The 22,576-nt window shown below is 55.9% G+C and overlaps 1 protein-coding gene across 5 annotated transcripts; it reads right to left on the reverse strand.

Moving 5' to 3' along the window:
- Positions 1-6,409: 6,409 nt before the first annotated feature.
- SLC25A51 (solute carrier family 25 member 51) lies at positions 6,410-21,533 on the reverse strand. 5 transcript variants are annotated; one of them, XM_051843839.3, is made up of 4 exons: positions 21,397-21,533; positions 17,383-17,506; positions 14,253-14,442; positions 6,410-10,260 (listed from the first exon to the last, which is right to left on the reverse strand). In XM_051843839.3, the coding sequence occupies exon 4, from the start codon at positions 10,203-10,205 to the stop codon at positions 9,312-9,314; it is 894 nt and encodes a 297-aa protein (XP_051699799.1). In that variant the 5' UTR covers positions 10,206-10,260; positions 14,253-14,442; positions 17,383-17,506; positions 21,397-21,533; the 3' UTR covers positions 6,410-9,311. The 5 variants fall into 5 exon arrangements, with proteins under 5 accessions (XP_051699799.1, XP_069910817.1, XP_008261803.1 ...); XM_070054716.2 differs by having other exon boundaries at positions 15,900-17,506; XM_008263581.5 differs by lacking the exon at positions 21,397-21,533 and adding an exon at positions 20,523-21,048.
- Between the last annotated feature and the right edge of the window lie 1,043 nt (positions 21,534-22,576).

Raw genomic sequence — 22,576 nt, forward strand, 5'->3', positions numbered from 1 at the left:
GGTCTCTCATGTGATTGCAGGGGCTCATGCACTTGGGCCATCTTCCACTGCTTTCCCAAGTGCATTAGCGGGGCTCTGGATGGGAAGTGGAGCAGCTGGGATTCGAACCGGCACCACTATGGGATGCAACAATGCCAGCCCCCAACTTTTTTTTTTTTGACAGGCAGAGTGGACAGTGAGAGAGAGAGACAGAGAGAAAGGTCTTCCTTTGCCATTGGTTCACCCTCCAATGGCCGCCGTGGCCTGCGCGCTGTGGCTGGTGCACCGCACTTGATCCGATGGCAGGAGCCGCCAGGTGCTTCTCCTGGTCTCCCATGGGGTGCAGGGCCCAAGCACTTGGGCCATCCTCCACTGCACTCCCGGGCCACAGCAGAGAGCTGGCCTGGAAGGGGGGCAACTGGGACAGAATCCAGCGCCCCAACCGACTAGAACCCGGTGTGCCGGCACCGCAAGGCGTAGGATTAGCCTGTTGAGCCACGGCGCTGGCTAACATCTTGACTTTTTGAGGTTGCTGCTATGGGTAGACAACAGTGTGTTCCTTAACCACATTATTCTCAGGACATTGTCAGGGTGGTTCTTTCTAAGCTGGAGCTAAGATTTCCCTATTTAACGTGGTACTGAAGTTACCGGGCAGGGATACGTGGAGCGAGGCCAGCTTTCCTTCTAGGGAACAGAGCTTGGGGCGCATTTTGTAACTCCCAGGGGAGCAGCTCCAGACACACACTCCCTGGTGGGCAGCCACTGCTAACAGCTACGATCAGCCCTGGAGAGGAACAACGGACCCTTTAACCTGCAAGGACACAACTCGGAACAAGTTTTGCCTTTTTTTTTTAAATGTTGTTGTTTCCCTGCAAGTCACTTAAATTATGGGCCCCCAGACTGCTGTGTTGACATAAACCTGGCAAAGCCTTCTCTATAGAAGATTCTCTTTTGTCAAGGTAAAAAAAGGATCCAAACTTCACTGGGGAAGGATTACTTTCTAACAGCTAAATACAAAGCATCCGATCTGTTCTGAATACCATTTCTATTTATTTATTTGGAAGGCAGTGCTAGTGCAGCAACACCTTGACAGTAGGGACTCCATCTCAGAGCACCCGAGGCTCCATCTTGAGAAAGCACCCCCCCCCCCCGCCGCCATGAGACTCCGGTCTGAAACTAGGACCTAACAGTACCCCGCATCCCGCTCGCAGAACTTCGGAACTCCTCAGCACGATCGCTCAAGCTTGGAACAGGCTGCACCTGGATTGATGGTAGCAGTGTAATTGGAATTGTTAAGATCGCAATTGGTGTTGTCAGGATTGTACTTGATGTGAGTTTCACATATGCTTTAGGTTCGGATTGTAATTGATGCTGTCAAGATTGATATTGGTTTCGATAGGCCTTGGGTCAGCTTGACCCTAGCAACCATGTATTCCCCCTGACCCAGCCACCACGTGTTCCCCCTCTCGTCCTTGTGGTTTTTGCCTTCATAAACCCTGTTGCTTTGAGCTTCTGGGTCGAGAGTTCTTTAGGGCATGAGCCCGCTCCCCGCCCCCGGCAACAAAGGACCGTGGTCAGGTTTTATCAATGTGTGCGGCTCCTCTGTTACACTCGCTCAGGCACACTATGGAGAGAGAGCTTCCATCTGCCGGTTCTCTCCCCGAAGGCCCATAACAGCCAGAGCTGGGCCAGGCCGAGGTCAGGAGCCAGGAACTCCATCCTGGTCTCCCATGGGGGTGGCAGGGGCCCAAGCCCTGGAGCCATCACCTGCTGCCTCCTCCCAGGGTGTGCACTAGCAGGAAGCTGGATGAGAAGCGGAGGTGGGGCTGGCTCCCAGGCGTTCCCACACGGAGGCGGTGTCCCAGCGGCCTGCCCGGCTCGGTCACAACACTGCCTGCATCAGTAGCTGTCACAGCAAGATAATTAACTCCCAGGCCACAGTGCCCCCTTGCGGCCGGCGCGGCATGCTGTGATCTGGACGGAGGCCCTCACCTTACTGCTGACACGCGGTGCTCTGTGGTAAGCTTCCTACGGAGGGGTCCCAGCGCTTTTTGACGAATGCCTTCAAATGTCCGCGAGAGGAAGGAACTGTGGAGAGCTCGGGTTTACCAAGGTTCCGCCAGCCCCAGCTCCCGGCTCTGCTCCTCTTACCCAACTCAGCCAGCCATCGGCTCGGTTCAGATGGTCTGCATCAGCTGCCGGCATCCGGACCCACCTTTGTCAGAAATCCTCCACCTGCAGATCGCTGCCTGGAGCTCTGCGTTTAATTTTTTCCGCCGCTGTGGAATGCACGTCCAGTGAAGTGCAGGGATATTAAGCGCAAGTCAGCTGAGCTCACACAAACATTCTTTTAAAAAGGTTTATTTATTTGAAAGTCAGAATTGGGGGGTGGGGAGAGACAGAGCGAGATCTTCCATCCACTGGTTCACTCCCCAAATGGAAGCAACTGCCTCAGGCCTAAGCCGGGAGCCAGGAGCTTTGGGTGCAGGGGCCCAAGCACTTGGGCCATCTTCTACTGCTCTCCCAGGCCATAGCAGGGAGCTGGATCAGAAAAGAAGTAGCCGGGACTCGAACTGGTACCCATGCGGGATGCCGGCACTACAGGTGGAGGCTTAACATGCTACACCACAGCGCCAGCCCCCTGAACAGATGGCTGTTGTCCCAGTAACTCAGGCTCTGGCTAAGCCTCGGGGCAGCCCCACGGGCTGGCCAGGGCCCTCTGCGCAGCCGGAGGTCACCGCTGTTCTCCCTCCCCGCTTCCGCCCAGCTGCCTCCGTCAGCGCTCCGGGCCCGCAGTCCCTCCTAGGTATCCCCAGAGGTGGGCGATCCAGACAAGATTCCTGAGGCGTCCACGGGCTCGCTGATGCCGACGGTGTGGGTTCGGCCTGCGACTCCCGCCAGAGACCGCGGCTACGAGCGCCCGGCCCTCGGCGAGGTCACGGGCACACCAAGGACGGGGACCGCGCAGCGGAGCCAGACCAGGGCGGGAAGGCGTCCTCCCGGCCCCGAGGGGAACTCCATCCCGCCTGGGGGGCTGTCGGGGGTCGCGGGGCCCAGAGCCGCGCTTCGCACGCAGCCTGCGCCCTGCGTCTCCCGCTCAGCGCCCAAAGCCACGGGGCCGCTGCGTTGGACAGCAGGAGGCAGCCCTGGCAATGAGGGAGCCGCAGCTCTCGGGGCTCCCCCTCGGCCCCAGGGGCTTCTTCCCTCTGTAGCTGCCGGCCTCCCCCGCAAGTTCCCGTGAGACGCACTGGCCGCCGGGGACGAGGCTTGGGCCCAGAAGAGTCTGAACTAAGGAAAATCCTGAAGCTTCGTTGTTTGGTCCAAGGCGAAGGAGAACGCTCCTTACCGCAGGCCTGTGGCGGCCGTGGCAGATTGTTGCCTTCTGCTGGATTACCTCCGGGGGACAGCAAAGCGCGCTGCGCTCCGGCGGCAGGAGCAGGAGGCTGCCCTGCCTACAGCTCGACGCTCAGCTCGGTGAAGCGGAAGCCGTCGGAGCTCCGGAGGCGAGGGCTCGGGGTCTCAGGGTCTCGGGCACGGCTACACCTCCCCGGCGCCTGGACACTGGCGGCGCACTCAGCGGCTTTCTTCCTGCCCTCGTCTATTGGCGGGGTTGGCTCCACCACCAAGAACGAGGCAGATAAGAAAGGCAGAGTGCTTGGCCCTTTGCATCTTATGCCCATAGATGTTTTCAAAAGGCTTATTGATTTTTGGCTACTTGAGAGGCAGAGCAGGACAGGGGGACGTGGTGGTGATGGGGGGGGGTGTGGAGAGAAACTTCCAGTTGCTGGTTCACTCCCCAAATGCCCGCGAACAGCCTGGGCTGCACCAGACTGAAGCCAGGAGCCTGGAACTCCGTCTGGGTCTCCCACGCGGGTGCAGAGGCCTGGGCACTGGGGCCGTCTTCTGCTGCTTTCCTAGGTGCACTAGCAGAGGGCCGGATCAGAAGCCGAGGAGCTGGGACAAGCCGCCGCTCCAGTGTGGGGTGGGGGGTCCCCAGGGGCACCCCACGGCCGGCCCGCCCACACGGTGTCTCTCTCTGAGTGTTTCGCAAAGCGGGAGAGTAAGGAAGCTTCCATCAGCCGTGCAGCTCTCATTCCGCACTGAATGTTCGCGTCCCGGTCAGGGCATTTGGAGGTGGCCTTAGGAGGTGATTGGGGTGAGGCGAGATCTGAGTGCCAACCAGAGGGAGAGCCCTCCTGGGGACCGCATCCCCCGCAGTGTCAGGTACGCCAGCAGCCTGGGCTGCTCTCTTCCCGCAGCCCGAGGGACCCCGGCACCTTGAGGTCAGGGCAAAAGTTACTTTTTCCTTGACAGCAACCATGAGCCATCAACAAAGGAGGGTCGGATAGGATGCTGCCAAATGCCGTGACAGGTGGCGCTGTGTCCCTCCTCCATCAGTTCTCAGAAAACAAGTGCTTAGCAGGGGCCAGTGTCGTGGTGCAGTGGGGTAAGCTGCCACCTACGATGCCGGCATCCCATGTGAGCACCTGTTTCAGTCTCAGCTGCTCCACTTTCGATTGAGCTCCCTGTGCCTGGGAAAGCAATGGAAGATGGCCCAAGTGCCTGGGCTCCTGCACCCATGTGGGAGACCGGGATTATTGAGTTCCTGGATCCTGGGTTTGGCCTGGCCCAGCGCTGGCCATTTGGGAAGTGACCCAGTGAATGAAAGATCTCTCTCTCTCTGCAACCCTTTCAAATAAATATCTTTTTTAAAAAAATGAGGGATGGGGCCTCCACCTGCATTGCCAGCATCCTGTGTGGGCACCGGTTCGAATCCCAGCTGCTCTACTTCCAATCCAGCTCTCTGCTAATGTGCCTGGGAAGGCACCAGAAGATGGTCTTGGTGCTTGGGTCCCTGCATCCGTGTGGGAGACTCGGAGGAAGCTCCTTGCTCCTGGCTTTGGCCTGGCCCAGCCTCTTGTGGTTGCGACCATTTGGGGAATGAACCAGCAGATGGAAGGTCTCTTTCTTTCTCCTTCTATCTCTGCCTTTCAAATAAATCAATCTTTTAAAAATATGAGAAACGTTTGTCAGACATCTCCCAGGTGAGTGGCAGGCACCAGAGATGGTGGAAGTAGAACAAGAAGGTGCCTTCTTTACGGAGCTGGCATGCCGGGTGCGACATAAACTCAGCAGAGCACAGCTAAAGGAAGCACCATGAATCGGGCCGTGAGGCAGGAGCCCGTGACAGGCGGCCAGCAGTGCGGGCTGTGAGCCGGCTTCGCGGGGCAAGCGGCGGGACTGTCGGAGCTCACAAGTGAAGCTGGGCAGGGCATCGTTCGGGGCCCAGGACTGGCAAGGGCAGAGGCTGGCAGCAGAGACGTGGCCGTGGCTCAAGTGCAGACCGCGCCAGCTTCAGAAAGGAACCAGGGGCCAAGGTGTCTGGTCTTCACGGCGGAGGCAGGGGAAGGCATTTGCTGAACGAAGTGACATTTCATTAAAGAACAATCTTGACAACAAAATGTAGAAAGGAGGGAGCCGAGAATCTGGATGAATCCCGTGTTCAGCCTCCATGGGATCCTCCGAATTAGGTGTGTTCACATGGTAGGAAGGTGAGGAGAGCCGCCAGGGCCACGCCCTCTGCTAGGGTAGGCTAGTGACTGCTCATCAGATGTATGACAGCTCTGCTATCATTTGTTCAGAAATTCTGGAAATTAGCCTTTCTCATCCTGATGGGTTCCTATCCCAACCTGGAATTTTAGAAGCATTAAATGGCAACCGGTCCCTGGCCCAGCCACCCTGGGCAAGGCGCAATTTAACATGGAAACCAACATGAGAACCAACAGTGGGGCTTCTCTCCTAGCCGATTCTCTACAGCAGAAAGGAGCGGCTGTGAGGGCAGGACAGACAGAGGCAAGGCCCGGGCAGGGCTGTGGTCAGCCCATGTACCCCACGCAGGTGGGCGGGGTTCCCGTCCGTTACTCTGGGCTTTGACCCAGCGCCATGCTGACGCACACGCTGCAAGGCTCACGTCTTGAGTCCCTGCCTCCCGCGGGGGACCTGGCTGGCGCTCTGGGCCCCTGGTTTCCACCACTGGGCTCAGCCCTGGCATTTGTGGACTTCTGGAGGATGAACCAGCAGGTGCGAGACCTGTCGCTCTTGCAAATAAGTAAGCATTTTATAAAAAGCAAACACTTGGGCCACTTTCCTTGGGGGTAAGCATGGCCTGAAGGCACAAAAGAAATGGCCAAGAAGCTCGGGGGATCCAGACAGCGCATGCGCAGTAGGGACGACATTGAACAAGTTTGAGGACCTCTGAAGAGTAGCAGCACCTGGCGAGTGAGCCCCCTGGAACCCTTCCTGAGCAGCACGATGGAAAATAAGGGTTGCCCTCCCTGCCAAACCCCGGAGGGTGCGGGGCGTTTTATCAAGAAAAGACCAGCAGCCAAAGGTACCATGGGAAGCCCGCCACAGAGAAGACCAAAGAGGATGGACTTAAAAAAACAACTTTATTACAATTCCCCAAAAAGGGGCTGTCGACTCTGAAACATCCAGCAGACTTCATGCCAATCATCCGGTCACGTGACTCAAAATGTCAGACCAGTAGTTCTGTGCGTGGTCACTTTTAATAATGAACTGTCAGAGAGACGTGTGCAGACCCCAGGCACACACACCGCGCGGGGGCCACGGAGGCGAGCGAGTATTTAACATCAAGCAAAAAGACGGGATTGGAAATGGAAAGTCCTCCTCAAATCCAGGGAGAATGCCTCTTCAAGTCTTCGGTATGCAAGTTATTTGCACATAAGGAAACAGGAATATTTTCATTAGAAAGAAACCAAGTCCTGTGGCACCTGCACACAAAGGCCGCACCCCCCACCCCCACCCCGGGGCGCTTCGTCCAGCTGAGCCAGTGTGGGCACACAGGATCGGCAGCCCCCCCCCCGGGCCCCACCACGAGGCCCGTCTGCTCCCCACTCTTGCACGCCGCGGGGCCGTACAGTGAGTGTTGCTGCTGTACTCGGGCACCGCAGGCGTTGAGAAAGAGCCAGAATACGCCATTCTTATTGCACATTCGCCATAGCTGGCGAGTGATTAGATAAGCAACCATAAGTTAAGATGGGTATTGACTATTTAGACAAAAACACATCATCTGTGTTGCCAGGCATGAAGGAAACAGGTGACGCACTAACTGATCACCACGTGAAGGCTGTGTTTACTCTGCGAGGCGGCCCTGAGGTCTCACGCCACAGACACGGGGGACAGGGTCCTGTGCGCAGGAGCTGTGACGCGCACGGAACAGAAAGGCCAAGCTAAAGCTGTGCAGCTGGCTCCCGTCATGTCTGCCTTTGTCATCCGACCGTGCTGGTCCGCACGGAAGCTAGAACCAGCGCTGAGAATCCCTTATGCCCAACACATTTTGACTTCAAGGGCAGACGAAGCAGCTGGCTACAAGTTCTGTTGACTCTGTTGTCAACTTATCCAAGTCTACAGGACAACCCAGAACCACCCCGGCGATGTGTCTGCAGTTTGGTCTTCAAAAGCTGTAGAAAGTGACAAATGAAAGCAATGAGCTAAAACCATGAAAAATACCTTCCAGCGCCGCACACCTGAGACAGCGCTTTCCTCAGAAGCCTTCCCTCACTTGTATTTCAGCAGAGGGCTTCAGACTGGCATTCTGTCACCTGCCTGGAGTGTGAAGACAAAAGCCAGCCCCCAGGAGTGCATTCCCAGGGCCTGATTACGGCCCGGGCGAGCTCACCCTGCCTCGCTGAGCACCCAGGGTCACACACATAGCAGGGACAGCGGCACCTTCATTCATGCCTGAAACCCGATCCCTGACTATGCAGCGGCCCAAAGAGGCTCCCGGCATTTATTTGGTGTCCTGTTCTGAAACCCTTCCACTCGCATCTTGACTGGACAGCAAATGCTTTCTCTAGCGCAGCACCGACAGGTGCCTGCACCCGCTGCCGTGCACCTTCCTCCTCCTCCTCACTGCACACGGAGGGCAACAGCGCTTCTGGGCTTTGCACAGAAACTTGGAGGGAACAGGCAGTGGAGACCGGGTTCTTACTCCAGCCAGTACGCACACGTGTTCACAGGCGGCCACCAGGACGATGGGACACTGGTCACGGCGGACGCCGGAAGCCGCCTCCTCTACAGAGGGCGAGGGGTCACGAGGTGCCTGAGCCACTGTTCCCGCAGGCGTGTGTCCACTGGCGTGTGCGTCACTGTGCTGTACTCGCTGGGATATTTAACTATTTTCTAATTCCCCTGACAGATAGAGCACGAGGTGAGGGAGGAGGATTCAGAACCTTCCAGATGTCTTTCTGTAGCTTGTCTGCTCTCACTGTTTTGATGACACAGGATGTCAAAATGTCAAAGTCCTCGTCTCCGTGTCCAGCAGTAAAGTAAGAGACGATGGGGCAGAGGCCTTCGGAGCCTGTGGCCCACGTCCCCCTCAGCAGTCAGAAACCAGGGGGAAAAATGTGGGGCACTCACAGACTTCCAAAATAAAATTTCATGGAAGTGCTTGTTTATTTCTCAAAAGCATAGTTTTAAGAGAACAGGAGCTTATATAGGACAAATTACTACTCAAAGAGAAAAAAAAGACAAAACTCTGCTAAGTTGGCACCAAGAATTCAGAGACCGAGTGGACAGAGTTTGATCTATAAGCAAGTAACGATTTCTTAACAGGACGGAACACCTGTTAACAAAATTCAAGTCCTCCTGACTTTTGGCAGTGACACAAACATAAGGATATTTCAGAAGGGCTCAAGGTCACGTTCAGAATTCAACAGAAAATCTACAAAGCTAGAAAACACAACAGTAACTTGTGTCAGCTGCTCGATTCTCCCATCTCCATAGAAACAGTATGGACAGTTGATCCCAACAGGCGCTGTTTCAGAACTGAACACAAACACTTTATCATGGAACATCTGTGCCTCGAAGGTGCGCTCCCGCCCCACGCCAAGTGCACGTCCGAGTTCCAGGAGGACACCACCCTTTCCCACTGCCCTGGAGGGCAGGGGATCCAGAAACAGAGATACAGAGTCAGCTAGGAAGTCCGGGGCCACGGCCGCTCACGGCCACGTGGGCTTCAATTCAGAAGGCGCACGGACTGCCGAGGGGAAGACGCCCGAGCTCGGCGGCCAGGCGGCCCCGTTCAGGGGCACGGCTTTTCCCAGGCCGGCAGCCTGAAGCTCCTGGGTGTGATACACAAATCAGAACCCCGCCATTTTCCTAGTGGAACCTTTTTTCTCTTTCTGCCGATGCTTAAGGAAAAGTTAGTCCACGACTCACGGTGGCCTGGATGCCCATCTGTGTGGGCCAAGTGGGAACGCGGCCAGGTCGCATCCTCGCTGGAGAACAGCCCGGCCTGGCAGTGCCCCTCCTCACACGACCTTCAGCAGGAACTCGTACGTGGCGTTGATGATGCCCCAGGAGATGAGGGAGCGGTGGTAATTCAGATGGGCGCCCCGGAAGAGGTTGATCAGTTTCCTGTCCCGCTCCAGCCAGATGGTTTTAAAGACCTTGGGGAAAGACTGGAACTCCCCGCCGATCTGAGACTGGATACGCGTTTTCACAACGTTGATGGGGAAAAACAGGAAGCCCAGCATGGCGCCCAGCAGACCCCCGCAGATGAAGTCATTGACCAGGTGCGCGCTGTGGGTCGTGGCGGTCGGCAGGTGCTCCTTGATGGGACCCCGCAGGCCGAAGAAAAGGACGTTGCTGAATCCGTTCCGGAAGAGGATGGGCACCAGGCCCCGGTAGTACTCCCCGAGGCCGTGGCGCCTGAGTGCCCGGAAGGCCTGGTAGGTGTTCGTGAACTTGTCGTGATGCCTGTGGTCCTGCAGCAGCGTCTGCACTCGCTCCAGCGGGGTGAAGACGGCTTCCGTGGTGCCCGCCAGCACGGCCGCCACGCTGCGGGTGGCGAACTCGGGGGCGCGCACGTGCCTGTGCAGCAGGCAGGACAGGTCCTCGTAGAGGCCGAACATGAGCGCCAGCGTGGTGGTCTTCTGCAGCAGCGGCGGCAGGATGCCGCGGTACAGGTTGCGCAGGCCGTCCTGGCGCAGCTGCAGCACGGCGTCGCGCGTCTTGATGCCGTACAGCTGCTGCCGGAAGAGGACCTTCTGGACGGGGAAGGTGACGGCCACGTTGTTGAAGGCCGCGCAGCAGCCGCACAGGTAGTGCTTCAGCTCGCCCACGTCAGCCAGGTGCGGCGACCGGTCTGGCTTCGACGCCGCCAGGATCGGCGGCCGCTTCTCATGAGCTTCGGAATCCATCATGTTGCTGCAGCCCCTTCCTCATGAAGGCTTTCTGGGATTTTTTTTTTTTTTTAATCTACAGGCAATAAACGACAATGGGTAAACCTTTTCACAGAGAGCTGGACTCAGCGAGTTTGCCCCAAGCCCTCTCTGGCTCCTGGACAGCGACCCCCTGCTAGCCCTGAGAGGTGGGTCTCCATGTCTTGTCAGAGAAGCCCTGGCGCCCCCGAGGTCCTCCCTTGCCCACGCGTAACTGCGTGAGGCCAGACTTTCTGTATGCGCTGCAGCCGCACAGCGCGGGCCGGAACGCAGAAGCGCACAAGGGACGCCCCCTATCTGGTGAGCCCAGCGTAAGAGATGCTTGGGAAGCTGCAAGCCACTCTTCTCACTGAGGGGAGAGGGGAACAGTTCTTTTTCATGAAAATCTGTTAACATGCTATGGGCTTATCATTGATATGTTAAAAGCAACATTTAGGGCTGGCACTGTGGCACAGTGGTTAAAGTCAGCGCCTACAGCGCAGGCATCCCATTTGGGCGCCGGTTTAAGTCCCAGCTGCTCCACTTCCGATCCAGCTCTTTGCTAACGCACCTGGGAAGGCAACAGAGGATGGCCCAAGCCCTTGGGCCCCGACACCCACCCCACATGGGAGACCTGGATGAAACTCCTGGCTTCGGACCCACCCGGCACTGGCCACTGTGGCCATTTGCAGAGCGAACAAGCGGATGAAGAGCGATCTTTCTTTAACTTTGCCTTTCAAATAAATAAGTAAATCTCTTTTTAAAAAAAATTTAAAACTTGTGCATTTAACTCTCAAGACCTTACCAAAGGTGTTTGGCATCTACAGTATTTTTAAGAGCGTAAATGAGCCCTGAGACCCACTGGACAACTTCCTCACGGCCTAACTCCAGAATTCACTTGTGCTACACTACTCGTGGCACAGGCGCAGGCCAGGGGCTCACAGACTCACAGGAGAAGCTGCCGAGGGAGGCAATGGTGCCCCAGTGTGACACATTCCACGCTGACAGGTGCTGGGGTCCCGGGAAAGGGGCCCTGAGTGTGAACTCTGGGAGGGGCAGGTGCAGAAGAGTGCAGTCCAGGCTGGCCTGCAGCTGTGCACTAGACCTCCATTCCCCCCAGTTCTCAGAACAACTCCATGACGTCATATTTGCGGACTTTTACAAGGGGAAAAAAACAAATATTCTTTGTGCAGGCACAGCTGGTAACGGGTGGGGTGGACTCCAGAGTTCACATCCCTGCTGTCGTCCCCTGGAGGCTCCCCTGGCTGCACCAGACAGTGCTGACCAGGACGTGGAGCCTACACGCAGGTCTGCTCCCTGAGCAGAAGCAAGGCAGGGGCTGGCGCGGTGGCGTAGCGGGTTAAGCCACCACCTGCAGTGCCAGCATCCCATATGGGCACCGGTTGGTTTAAGTCCCGGCTGCTCCACTTCTGATCCAGCTCTCTGCTATGGCCTGGGAAAGCAGTAGAGGATGGCTCAAGTCCTTGGGCCCCTGCACCCGCGTAGGAGACCCAGAAGAAGCTCCTGGCTCCTGGCCTCAGATCAGTGCAGCTCCAGCTGTCGAGGCCATCTAGGGAGTGAACCAGCAGATGGAAGACCTCTCTTTCTCTCCCCTTCTCTCTCTGTGTAGCTCTGACTTTCAAATAAATAAATAAATCTTAAAAAAAAAAAAAAAAAAGAAAAGAAACAGAGTCCTACCCTTGTGCTACACCTGCTTCCAGGAAGTGTAAGGTGCTTCCTGTCAGTCATCTCCACCTGATCCTCCCTCCCCTCCCGGCCCCCCAGAAAAATCCAAATTCCTGCATCCTGGGATGAGCCCGGAAATCCCCTCCGTCTGGGGATGACATGGTCAGTTTTACATTTCAGACCCAGCAGGCTAACTGCTTTAAATTCCTCAACAGTAAAAGGCCACATTTAACTAAAATACTAATAGAATATCAAATAATCTGACTGAAATAACGGGCATGGGACTTGAATCAGCATTTCTTTGAAGATGCTGTACAAATGGCCCACAGCTGAGTGGGAAAATACCCAGCACGCTCATCACCAGGGAAACCAGGGAAACACCAGGGAAACGCAAATCCAGCTCCAATGTGCTATCAGTCACACCCAGCAACCCAAACACAGAAGGTGACAGTTCTGCCCGAGGGTAACAAGCTGGGGCCCTGGTGCGCTGCTGGTAGGATGGCCATTACAGGACAGCGGTTCTTCCAGAGATTAAAGATAGAACGACCAGGGGATCCAGCTATCCCCCTTCTGGGCATCTACCGGAAGTAGAGTCTTGGAGACCTTGCTTGCAGCTTCCAAACGGCTGAGTCACAGCCGCCAAGAGGCGGCGGTGGCCCAGACGCGTCCAAGGGCTCAGCGGGAAATAAGCACACTACAGGAAAGTGAAGCGACGGGGTCACCGTCAGGCAGACGACAGACCGAGGCACGGACCCGGAAAGTGCTCCTGGAGCCCCTATCTGCGGGAGCCGGGTAGGACAGATACAGGCCACACACGGACCCTCGTAATTTTGCTTCCAAGATCCACACATTCAACTGTTACACAGTCACTACAATGCTCCCGGTAAATACTGAATACAGACAGGACAGGATACTGCACAGACACTGAGCTCAGGAGTGGGGGGAGCACTTGGCACAGCCGATAAGTCACCTGCTCGGGATGCCCACCCCCCACACTGGAGTGTGCGGTCTGAGTCTGGCTCTGCCTCTGGCCCAGCCTCCTGCTAATGCACACCCTGGGAAGGCAGCAGAGGATGGCGCCAGTACTCAGGTCCCTGCCACACACATGGGACACCTGGACTGAATTCCAAGCTCCTGGCTTTGGCCTGGCCCAGGCTAAGCTGCTGCTTGGGACGCTGGCACGCCGGCCACCTCAGAGTACCTGGGATAAAGTCCTGTTTCACTCACTTCTAAGCCGACTTCCTGCTCATGTGCACCCTGAGAGGCACCCGGTGATGGTCTGAGTACCTGTCACTCAAGTAGGAGACTGCAGATGGAATTCCTGGCTCCTGACCTAAGCCTGGCCCAGTCCTGTTTTTGACATTTGAGGAGTGAAACAGAGGATGGAAGATCTCTGTCTCTGTCACTGAATCTCAAATTAAAAAAAAAAACAGACTTTTACAAAGTTCCTTTTACTGCAAGTTTACTGCTGGCACTTCTGTTGTTTCTTTACTGAATTGTAAACTATTTTAATAGTAATAGGGGTAATCCTAGTTATATTGGTCAAATTGTGGCCAATACTTTCTCCGTTTCGTATCTGTATTTTTTTTTTTTTTTTTTTTTGACAGGCAGAGTGGACAGTGAGAGAGAGAGACAGAGAAAAAGGTCTTCCTTTGCTGTTGGTTCACCCTCCAATGGCTGCTGCGGCCGGTGCACCGTGCTGATCTGAAGGCAGGAGCCAAGTACTTATCTTTTTTTTTTTTTTTTTTTTTTTTTTTTTTGACAGGCAGAGTGGACAGTGAGAGAGAGAGACAGAGAGAAAGGTCTTCCTTTGCCGTTGGTTCACCCTCCAATGGCCGCCGCGGCCGGCGCGCTGCGGCCGGCGCACCGCGCTGATCCGATGGCAGGAGCCAGGAGCCAGGTGCTTTTCCTGGTCTCCCATGGGGTGCAGGGTCCAAGCACCTGGGCCATCCTCCACTGCACTCCCTGGCCACAGCAGAGGGCTGGCCTGGAAGAGGGGCAACCGGGACAGAATCCGGCGCCCCGACCGGGACTAGAACCCGGTGTGCCGGCGCCGCTAGGCGGAGGATTAGCCTAGTGAGCCGCGGCGCCGGCCGCAAGTACTTATCTTGGTCTCCCATGGGGTGCAGGGCCCAAGCACTTGGGCCATCCTCCACTGCACTCCCTGGCCACAGCAGAGAGCTGGCCTGGAAGAGGGGCAACCGGGACAGAATCCGGCGCCCCGACCGGGACTAGAACCCGGTATGCCGGTGCCGTAAAGCGGGAGGATTAGCCTAGTGAGCCGCGGCGCTGGCCCTCGTATCTGTATTTTTCTAATACAGAAGTTCTTAATCTATCAGCCTCGGGAGCGGGCAATGAGCCTACCAGCAAAGATGTCTGCAGCCCACAACGGAGTGCTTGGGTTCCATTCCCAGCTCTGGCTCCTGAGTCCAGCTTCTTGCCGATGCAGGCCCGTGGAGGCAGCAGTGGTCGCTCAAGTGACTGGGTTCATGCACCCACGTGGGAGACCTGGACGGCGTTCACGGCTCCTGGCTCTGGCCAGCGCTGCTGACATCTGGGGAATAAGCAGGCAGTTAGGAGTTTTCTCTCTCAAAAACAAAACAAGGAAGCTGGTGCTGTAGTACAGCGGGTTAAGCTAACACGTGTGACGCTGGCATCCTATGCGAGTGCCAGCTCAAGTCCTGGCTGCTCCACTTCTCATCTAGCTCCCAGCTAATGAGCCTGGGAAACCCGTGGAGAATGGTCCAAGCACTTGGGCCCCTGTCACCCAAGTAGGAGACCTGGATGGAGTTCCAGGCTTCAGCCTAGCCCAGCCCTGGTCACTGTGCCCATCTGGGGAGTAAACCAGCAGGCGGAAGCTCTCTCTTTCTGTCTCTCCCTCTCTGTAACTCTGCCTTTCAAATCAATCTTTTAAAAAAATCAAGAACTGTCTTCCTGGCTTCTAGATCTTAGGCCCTCCTTAGGCCTTTACTACTCCAAAATTGAAAGTAGCTGACCCAGGCTGTTTCCACATCATCCAAGGCTTCCTTTATCACCCGCACTGGCAACCTCTGGGAACTTTCTGTACAAGGAGCGAGACAAAGATAAGAGACTGCCAGCATCACTGACTAATGGATTTTCTTTTCAACGGTGGTTTGCATAATTTAAACACCCACAGGCATTTGCTTTTCTCTCTGCATTCCATTCTTCTCCACTAATAACCTAGTACTTCCTCCCTAGTACTAAACTGCTTTACCTATTACAACACCGGAAGCTATTTCATTACCTAGGAGAGCTCCCTGTTCTACTCGTAGCAGAATTTCTGCGAATTCTGAATTCTGTTTTCCCACGTACATTTCAGTGGTTTTTTTTTTTGTGTGTGTGTGTGGGGGGGGGTCATCTTCCTCTCCCAAAATCCTATTGGTAATTTATATTGGAAATTTTAAAAGCTTCTACCTTTTTAAGATTTACTTGAGAGGTAGAGTTGGGGGGGGGGGAGGGAGAGGGAGAGGGAGAGAGAGAGAAAGAGAGGGAGGGAGGGAGAGGGAGAGGGGGAGAGGGAGAGAGGGAGAGAGGGAGAGAGGGAGAGAGGGAAAGAGGGAGAGAGGGAGGGAGAGAGAGAGGGAGGGAGGGAGGGAGGGAGAGAGGGAGGGAGGGAAGGGTCTTCCATCGACTGGTTCACTCCCCAAACGGCCTCAATGGCCAGAGCTGGGCCGATCCAAAGCCAGGAGCTTCCTCCAGATCTCCCACGCGGGTGCAGGGGCCCAGACACTTGGGCCATCCTCGCTGCTTTCCAAGACCATACGCAGAGAGCTGGATTGGAAGAGGAGCAGCCAGGTCTCAAACTGGCGCCCATATGGGATGCCAGTGTTGCTGGCAGAGGTTTAACTTCTAACGCCACAGCACTGGCCCCAGCTGCCACCTTTTCAAACTTATAGTGGGTGGCATGGCATCTTCCCACGTACAAACCTTGCAGCACCTACAGCTCTGCTCGTGTAGGTCTGGGTTCTTCTGACATGTCGGTGTGCTCACCTCTCCAGTCACTCATTATCAACAGGCCGCTCCCTTCCAGCAGTAATTCTCTAGTGCGTCTCTCTCTGCGCGAGCCAGCTGTCCGTTCTTGGGTACTGAGGTCACAATCAGCCAGCTGAACCCTCCAGCTATTCCTCGGCTTTCTGGAAGATCTGTTTCAGCTCTGACAAACCCTTCTGCCTTCTTTTGAGCAATACAGCTCTTGCTTCCTTCCTTCTTACTGCGCTAGCAATCTTTCTGAGCAAAATTAAACTGTGGCAATGGTGAGCACCCTTCTGTTTCTCTGGACTTCCCTGGGCACTCTGCTGGCGATCAGCAGTAAACGTGACACTGGCTTTTGGTTCGAAAACAGGAAGTTCTCGTCATCTGAGGGTTCAACAGGGAAACCAATCATCATGACACAGCTGACCCACGTAAGGTTGGTTCCTGTTTACCACCCACCCCTGCCCAGCCCTAGGACCGTGCTGCGGGCATGAGGGCTGGGTCCCGGGCCCGTTCGTGTAATTTCTGTCATCTGACAAGGGACGCTAAAAGCACAGAACGTCACTCTGCACTTGTTCTTAGATTAGTTGCAATGAAAACGCAGACCTTTGCTCCCACCGCTTATTATAGAACTGAGACTCCCACTAAAATAGACTTCGTTTTTCTGGTTCTCTTACAGAACGGTCTAGCACGGAAGGGAACGCACACTGCTGTGCCCGATCAGCACAAACTGTTCAGTCGATCTTGAACTTCGGTGAAATGCTTCTAGGAAGCCCCTGGGAGGATGACACAGAAACGGGCCAGCACGGAACAGCATGGCCTCTGGGAAGCACTGCCTCGCACAGGCTCAGCGCCGCATCTCCTGCGTGACCTGTGGCTTCACTCCACGTCTGTGGCTGTCTCCTCACTGATAAACACGCCGCTGCCTGCTCACGGACTGGCTCAGCAGAGGAAACGCAGCGACAAGGACAAGGACAAGCTGCTCCCACTACTTTTTCTGAAGCTTTGGCCGCGCGGCTATTCCTGGACTTATGGGGGGACTGTGTCCCAATAGCCGCGCCATAAATTGAGAACACCCTACTTAAAAATGAACTTAATATACTCAACCCACCGTGGAACACAGCACAGCACAGCACAGCGGATGAGCTGCTGGCCTCCGCCACCCCAGATCAAAACTCAGGGAGCAGTCGCCAGTGAACGCGCATCATTTTCGCACCATCACGAAAGTGAGACATCACCAGGCCTAACAATCCGAAGTCGGAGGCTGCGCTCCGCTAGCCTAGCGCTCGCTTGTTTTACCGAGAGGAACTCTGTTCTTTGAATGGAGTGCTAGGCGTCACTTGCTAACAACCGCTTTTAAATTCTGCTTTACTCTTCCTCTCACATCAAGTTTCTGATTTGAGTATTATCTTCACGTCAGCTCCAGCATCAGTGTCCTTATGCCGTGGAGCTACTTCAGTCTTGTCAGCGACCCGTTCCCTGGGAGCCTAAGCGAGCTCACCTGCAGTGCCAGCGGGGCCTGCTGCACCGAGGACCCCCGGACTTCTGCTAACTCTCCCGACCCTTTCCATGCTACTGGTTCCTTAGGTTCTCTCTTTGGCACTTGGTTCTAATAACTAGGTTTCCTAGAGGGGAAAAAAAAAAAAAGAAAATCTGGGTTAAATTATACAGCCTTATAAAGCGTTTGCTGTTTTAAAAAACGACTTGCAACCTTGTGTATTTATGTTCCCTAATTTCCCAGCAGAGTAACCAGTTTATCTACTTTCATACTCCTCCTAAGCCCAGCACAGAACCTGCTCTATCAGCAATCTATTATGGCTTCCATTTTTAAATTTGCTTTTCATTTCTCAAGTTATGCAGTTATTTTGTTTTATAGTCTGATGGAGTGTTTAAGGCTGTGCATTTGCTTTTGAGCAAAATTTTTATTACATTTGATTTTACTGGCGTTGCTTCTAAGTGTTTTGGAATTTCCAGTTAGTCACACTGATGCTGTTATCTGCAGAAACACAGGATTAAAAGCCAGCATCACAGCGCTCCCAGAATGTCATCTGTCCCCTTGTTTTGTGGCTTTCGTATGATCAACTTCAGAAAATGCTCTGCAGACACATGAGAAGTCTGCCATGGTGCTGAGCTGCATCGGTCACTATTAATCTCCTAGTCTGCCACATCTTTTTACCCTTTCTGTTGATCTGGCATGAGTTAAAAACTCAGGTTAGTACAGTCTTCAATTAACCACGTCTTTTAAAAAGCTTCTTATTTTCATCTACTTGGAAAGTAGAGACAGACACAGGCCAACCTTCTATCTGCTGGTTCACTCTGCAAGATGCCTGCAACATCCAGGGCTGGGCCAGACCAAAGCCAGAGACAGAACTCCATCTGGGTCACGGCCAAGACCCCTTCCTGGAGCCCTCGCCTGCTGCTTTCCAGGTGCACTAGCAAGAAGCTGGAGGAAGCGGAGGAGCTGCAACTCCAACTGGGGCTCCGATATGCACGCAGGCGGCCTAACCCACTGAGCCCCGACACCCGCCGTAACCAACACTTAGAAATGAAAAACTCATCAAAGAAATGCTTGACACTTACGTGGTGCTTTGCTCTTCCTAAGGCTTCAGAATTAAAAAATGGTAAGATCATGAGAAATACATATCTGAAGTTTTTATTTGAGAAGCAGAGAGCGAGCAAGAGTGAGCTGGCATGCAGGAGAGCAAGCCCCCTACTCGCTGGTTCACTCCCCGAGGCCTGAGCCATCCAGGTGTCCCACAGCGCAGGCAGGAACCCAACGACCTGAGCCGTCACCATGCCTGCCTCTTAGACCAGAGCCATCGGCAGGGCCAGAGTCACAGCCGGGAACCGCACCCAGGAGCTGAGTGCGACACAGTCATTGTAACCTGCAGGCTAAACACCTGCTCCCTTCAAAAATATTTATCCTAACATGTGCACGGTTATCCCAACAGTGCAACCACCCCAATGCCAGAAACATTGCACTTTTACACACTGAACTCCTAACACTCGATTCTAAATCCTACAGTCACCACATCCAAGCTGGCAATATGTTCCCTGACAGTCAGAACCAAATTATCCATGCCCCTGAACAACAATGTGAGTTTTTCCATGTTTACTTTTCATTTTTACTGGAATGGTATTTGTATTACTTTCTCTAATTGTGCAAATTAAAGTTACTTCACTCAGTCTGAAATGAGTCTTGGTAATAAACCAGAAAACCATGGCCAACAGAAGCTAGCCAGTCATTTATAGACTACCGTATCAAACTATTATACAAAAATTTCTTTTTAAAGGTTTTAGAGGCTGGTGCTGTGGCGCAGCAGGTTAAAGCCCTGGCATGAAGCGCCAGCATCCCATATGGGCACTGGTTCTAGTCCCGGCTGCTCCTCTTCCAATCCAGCTCTCTGCTACGGCCTGGAAAAGCAGTACAAGATGGCCCGAGTGCTTGGGCCCCTGCACCCACATGGGAGACCCAGAGGAAGCTCCTGGCGCAGCTCCGGCCGTTGCAGCCATCTGGGGAGTGAAATCAGCGCATGGAAGACCTCTCTCTCTCTGTAACTCTTTCAAACAAACAAATCTTAAAAAAAAAAAAAAAAAAGGTTTTAGAGGCTGGAGTTGTGGCCCAGCAGGCAAAGCTGCCACCTGTGACGCCAGCATCCCACATGGGTGCCTGGGAAAGCAGCAAGAGGCTGGCCCAAGCATCTGCACCCACTTAGGAGACCCAGAAGAAGTTACTGGCTTTGGCCTGGCCCAGCTCTGGAGTTGCAGCCATTTAGGGAGTGAACCAGGGGACGGAAGCTCTCTCTCTCTCACTGTAACTCTGAGTGGGCGGCGGGTGCGTGTGTGTGACACAGATCTTCCATCTGCTGGTTCATACCCCAGAGAGCCGCAATAGCCATGGCTGGGCCAGGCTGGAGCCAGGAGCCAGGAGCTCCACTGGGGTCTCTCAAGGCCCAAGCACTTGGGCTTTCACCAGCTGCTTTCCAGCGCATTAGCAGAGAGCTGGATTAGGCGTGGAGAGAGAGGCGGAGAAGCCAGGACTTGAACTTGCTCATCTGGGATGCCGGCACTGCAGGTGGCAGCTTTACCTGCTGCGCCACAGCGCTGGCCCCTGTTTTAAGAGATTTAAGAACTCTGAAGCACATTCAGATTCTGATTTCAAAGCCAGACTCCTGGGAAAGAGGGGTGTTAGGAAAGCCGAAAGCCGCCTGGACATCAGAGATGCACAGCTTTCCCACGAGTTTCATTCTTCACGCTACGGTGTGAGGTGTGAACCTGCTCTTAGCTTCGTCATGGGAGGACAGAGTCACCTCGCTCTGTGGCAACACAGCCTGGAATTCTGAGCAGTTTACCTACACTGCGAACAAGGCTACGCTTCCCTACTAAACTGCCTGCAGTACGTAAACCGTTTCACAAGGATAACTCTTTGCAAGTCACTGCAAGATTAATCTCTGTAACTTTACCCTTGCTGGCTACCTAAGACACCGGACCTCGACATAAGGAGGCAAAGCTGACTTTCAAGTGACCGCTGGTGTCAAACTTGCACGGCAGAAGAAGGTATAAAGTTCAAAATACTCGCTGTGATTTACAACCCACACGGACTTGCACGCTCCAGATGTGACCCCGGCGCAAAGGTCTTACTGCAAAAACTAGGTGGAGGGTGACCGCACGTCTCCAAGGATGCGAATCCGCAACAGTCAGCATTCAGAGCGAGCCCGGCCCGGGTTCGAGTCCTAGCGACCCCACGTCTCTGCCGCCACAAACACAAAGTCCACTACTCGGAGCTCACGTCCGCAGCAGGTGAATCAGCGCCTCTCCGAGGTAAACAGCGGTTAATTTCCCTTGTGATGCGCGAGGGATTTCCGAGGCGCCTACGCGGGATCCGGAACGGCTCCGGGACAAAGCAAGCGCGAAGAAGGCTCGACCTGGCGAGGGAACCACCCTCTTTCCCGGGCTTTCCCGGACGACAGAGAGGCGGGACACGGGTGGGCCTGAAGACCCGCTGGGCAGAGCGTACACACAGCTGGTGCGCCGCCACGCTCGCCCCGGAAAGCCCTGCACAGCCTGCGTTCTCGGGGCGTCTCTTCCCCGGTCGGTGACAAGGCGGCAGCAGGTCGCAGCCGATCCCTAGCACCAACGCCCCTTCGGTCTCCGACGGTCCGGAGCCAGGAGTCCCCGGGGACGCAGGCCGGACGCCCGGGCAGGCGGACTCCGCGAGGAGCCGGCCCCTCCCCGCCCGGGCGGTTCTCGGGGCGCGCCCGGACGGTTCTCGGGGCGCGCCCCAAAGAACGCTCAGCCTCCTCCGCCGGAGACGCCGCCCTGCATCCCGGAGGCCCACAGGCCAGCCCGCGCGCGCCGACCCGGGCGGGGCCTGCAGCCGCCGGGCCTGGGGAGCCGCTGGGGCGCAGCGCGCGCGCGGAGGACCCGCTGGCCGCCTCGGAGGGCGGCCGCCCTCGCCTTGCCCCCGGAGGCCGAGGGGAGCTCCGCGCTTCCTCACGCTCGGCCCCGCACTCACCCATCGCCGCAGGCGCTCAGGCCCCAAGCCCCGCAGCCGCCCGCCCGCAGGACCGCGAGCGAGCGAGCCGGCGAGCCTGCCGCACGCGCGCATGCGCAGACCTCAGCCACCCCCCCCCGGCAGTGGGGCGGGGCGCGCTCGGCGCCCTTCGGGTCACGTGACAAACGCCGCCCCCGCCGCCTCCCGGAGCCCGCGGGTGGCAGGAAGACGCAGGCCTTCTCGGGCCGCTGTCCACTGCACCGGGCCAGGTAGAGGGTCGCAGCGTCAGGCTCCGGGGGCCCGCTAACTACCACACGGGATCCTGGATGCCGTACGGTGGCCTCAGCGTGCCAGAAACAGCCAGCGCGTTCTCTAGCGCCCTGCCCGCGGAGTCGCGGCGAGCGTGCCGGCGGCGCGTGCGCCGACCGCCGCAGAATGACCGGGTTGGCTCCTCCGAGGTGTCTGGGGTCTGGGCTCGGGGATCCCGGACCTTTGGCTACGCGCGCCCTAGGACACACCGATCCCTTCTAAACCCTTTTCCTTTTGAACTTGAGGCAACTCGCGCGGTGTTGGAGCAGTGCACCTGGCATTAGGAAGCCTGGGTCAGAGCCCCAGTCCTGACGCTTCCAGGAGTGGCTGTGGGCAGGCTACCGGTCCCCGAGCTCTACATCCCTGCGTGGCCCGTGTCCCCTAGCCCTGCTCAGTGGCTCTCCGTGTCGCCCTGCTCAGTGGCTCTCCGTGTCGTTTGCAAACCGGAATGCGCGCAGCAGCTGTGGGCAGCCATGCAGGAAGCTCACCCGACTGAGACCAGGCCCTGGGGTAACTTCCCCTGCAGGGAACAGCTTGGGGGCTGCCGCCTCCAAGCTACCAGGTGGCTCCCCCTGAACCCCGGCCAGCGCACGCTACCGAGGGACCTACCGCGGGCCAGGCGCAGTCCCGGTCCTGTGGAGGCTCCGAAGACCCCAGACAGAAAACCCAGAAGCACGAGGGGCTTTTCCCCTTGGGAGAAAAGCAGAGGTGGCTTCAAAGAGGAGGAGGAGCACGCAGAGGAAGCCCCCGCCCGAGCAGGAGATGAGCGTGTGGAGGGCAGGTGGCTGGGTGGATTTTGGGAATTTGGCCGGTCCGAGGCGGACACCTGGCGCCTAATTAGTGCTCAAGGGAGAGAGTGTGTGCTCTACAAGACGACGCCAGAGCCACACAG

Source organism: Oryctolagus cuniculus, chromosome 1, assembly GCF_051225735.1.
Source record: "Oryctolagus cuniculus isolate XC-2025 breed Fujian yellow rabbit chromosome 1, ASM5122573v1, whole genome shotgun sequence".
Lineage (NCBI taxonomy): Eukaryota > Metazoa > Chordata > Mammalia > Lagomorpha > Leporidae > Oryctolagus > Oryctolagus cuniculus.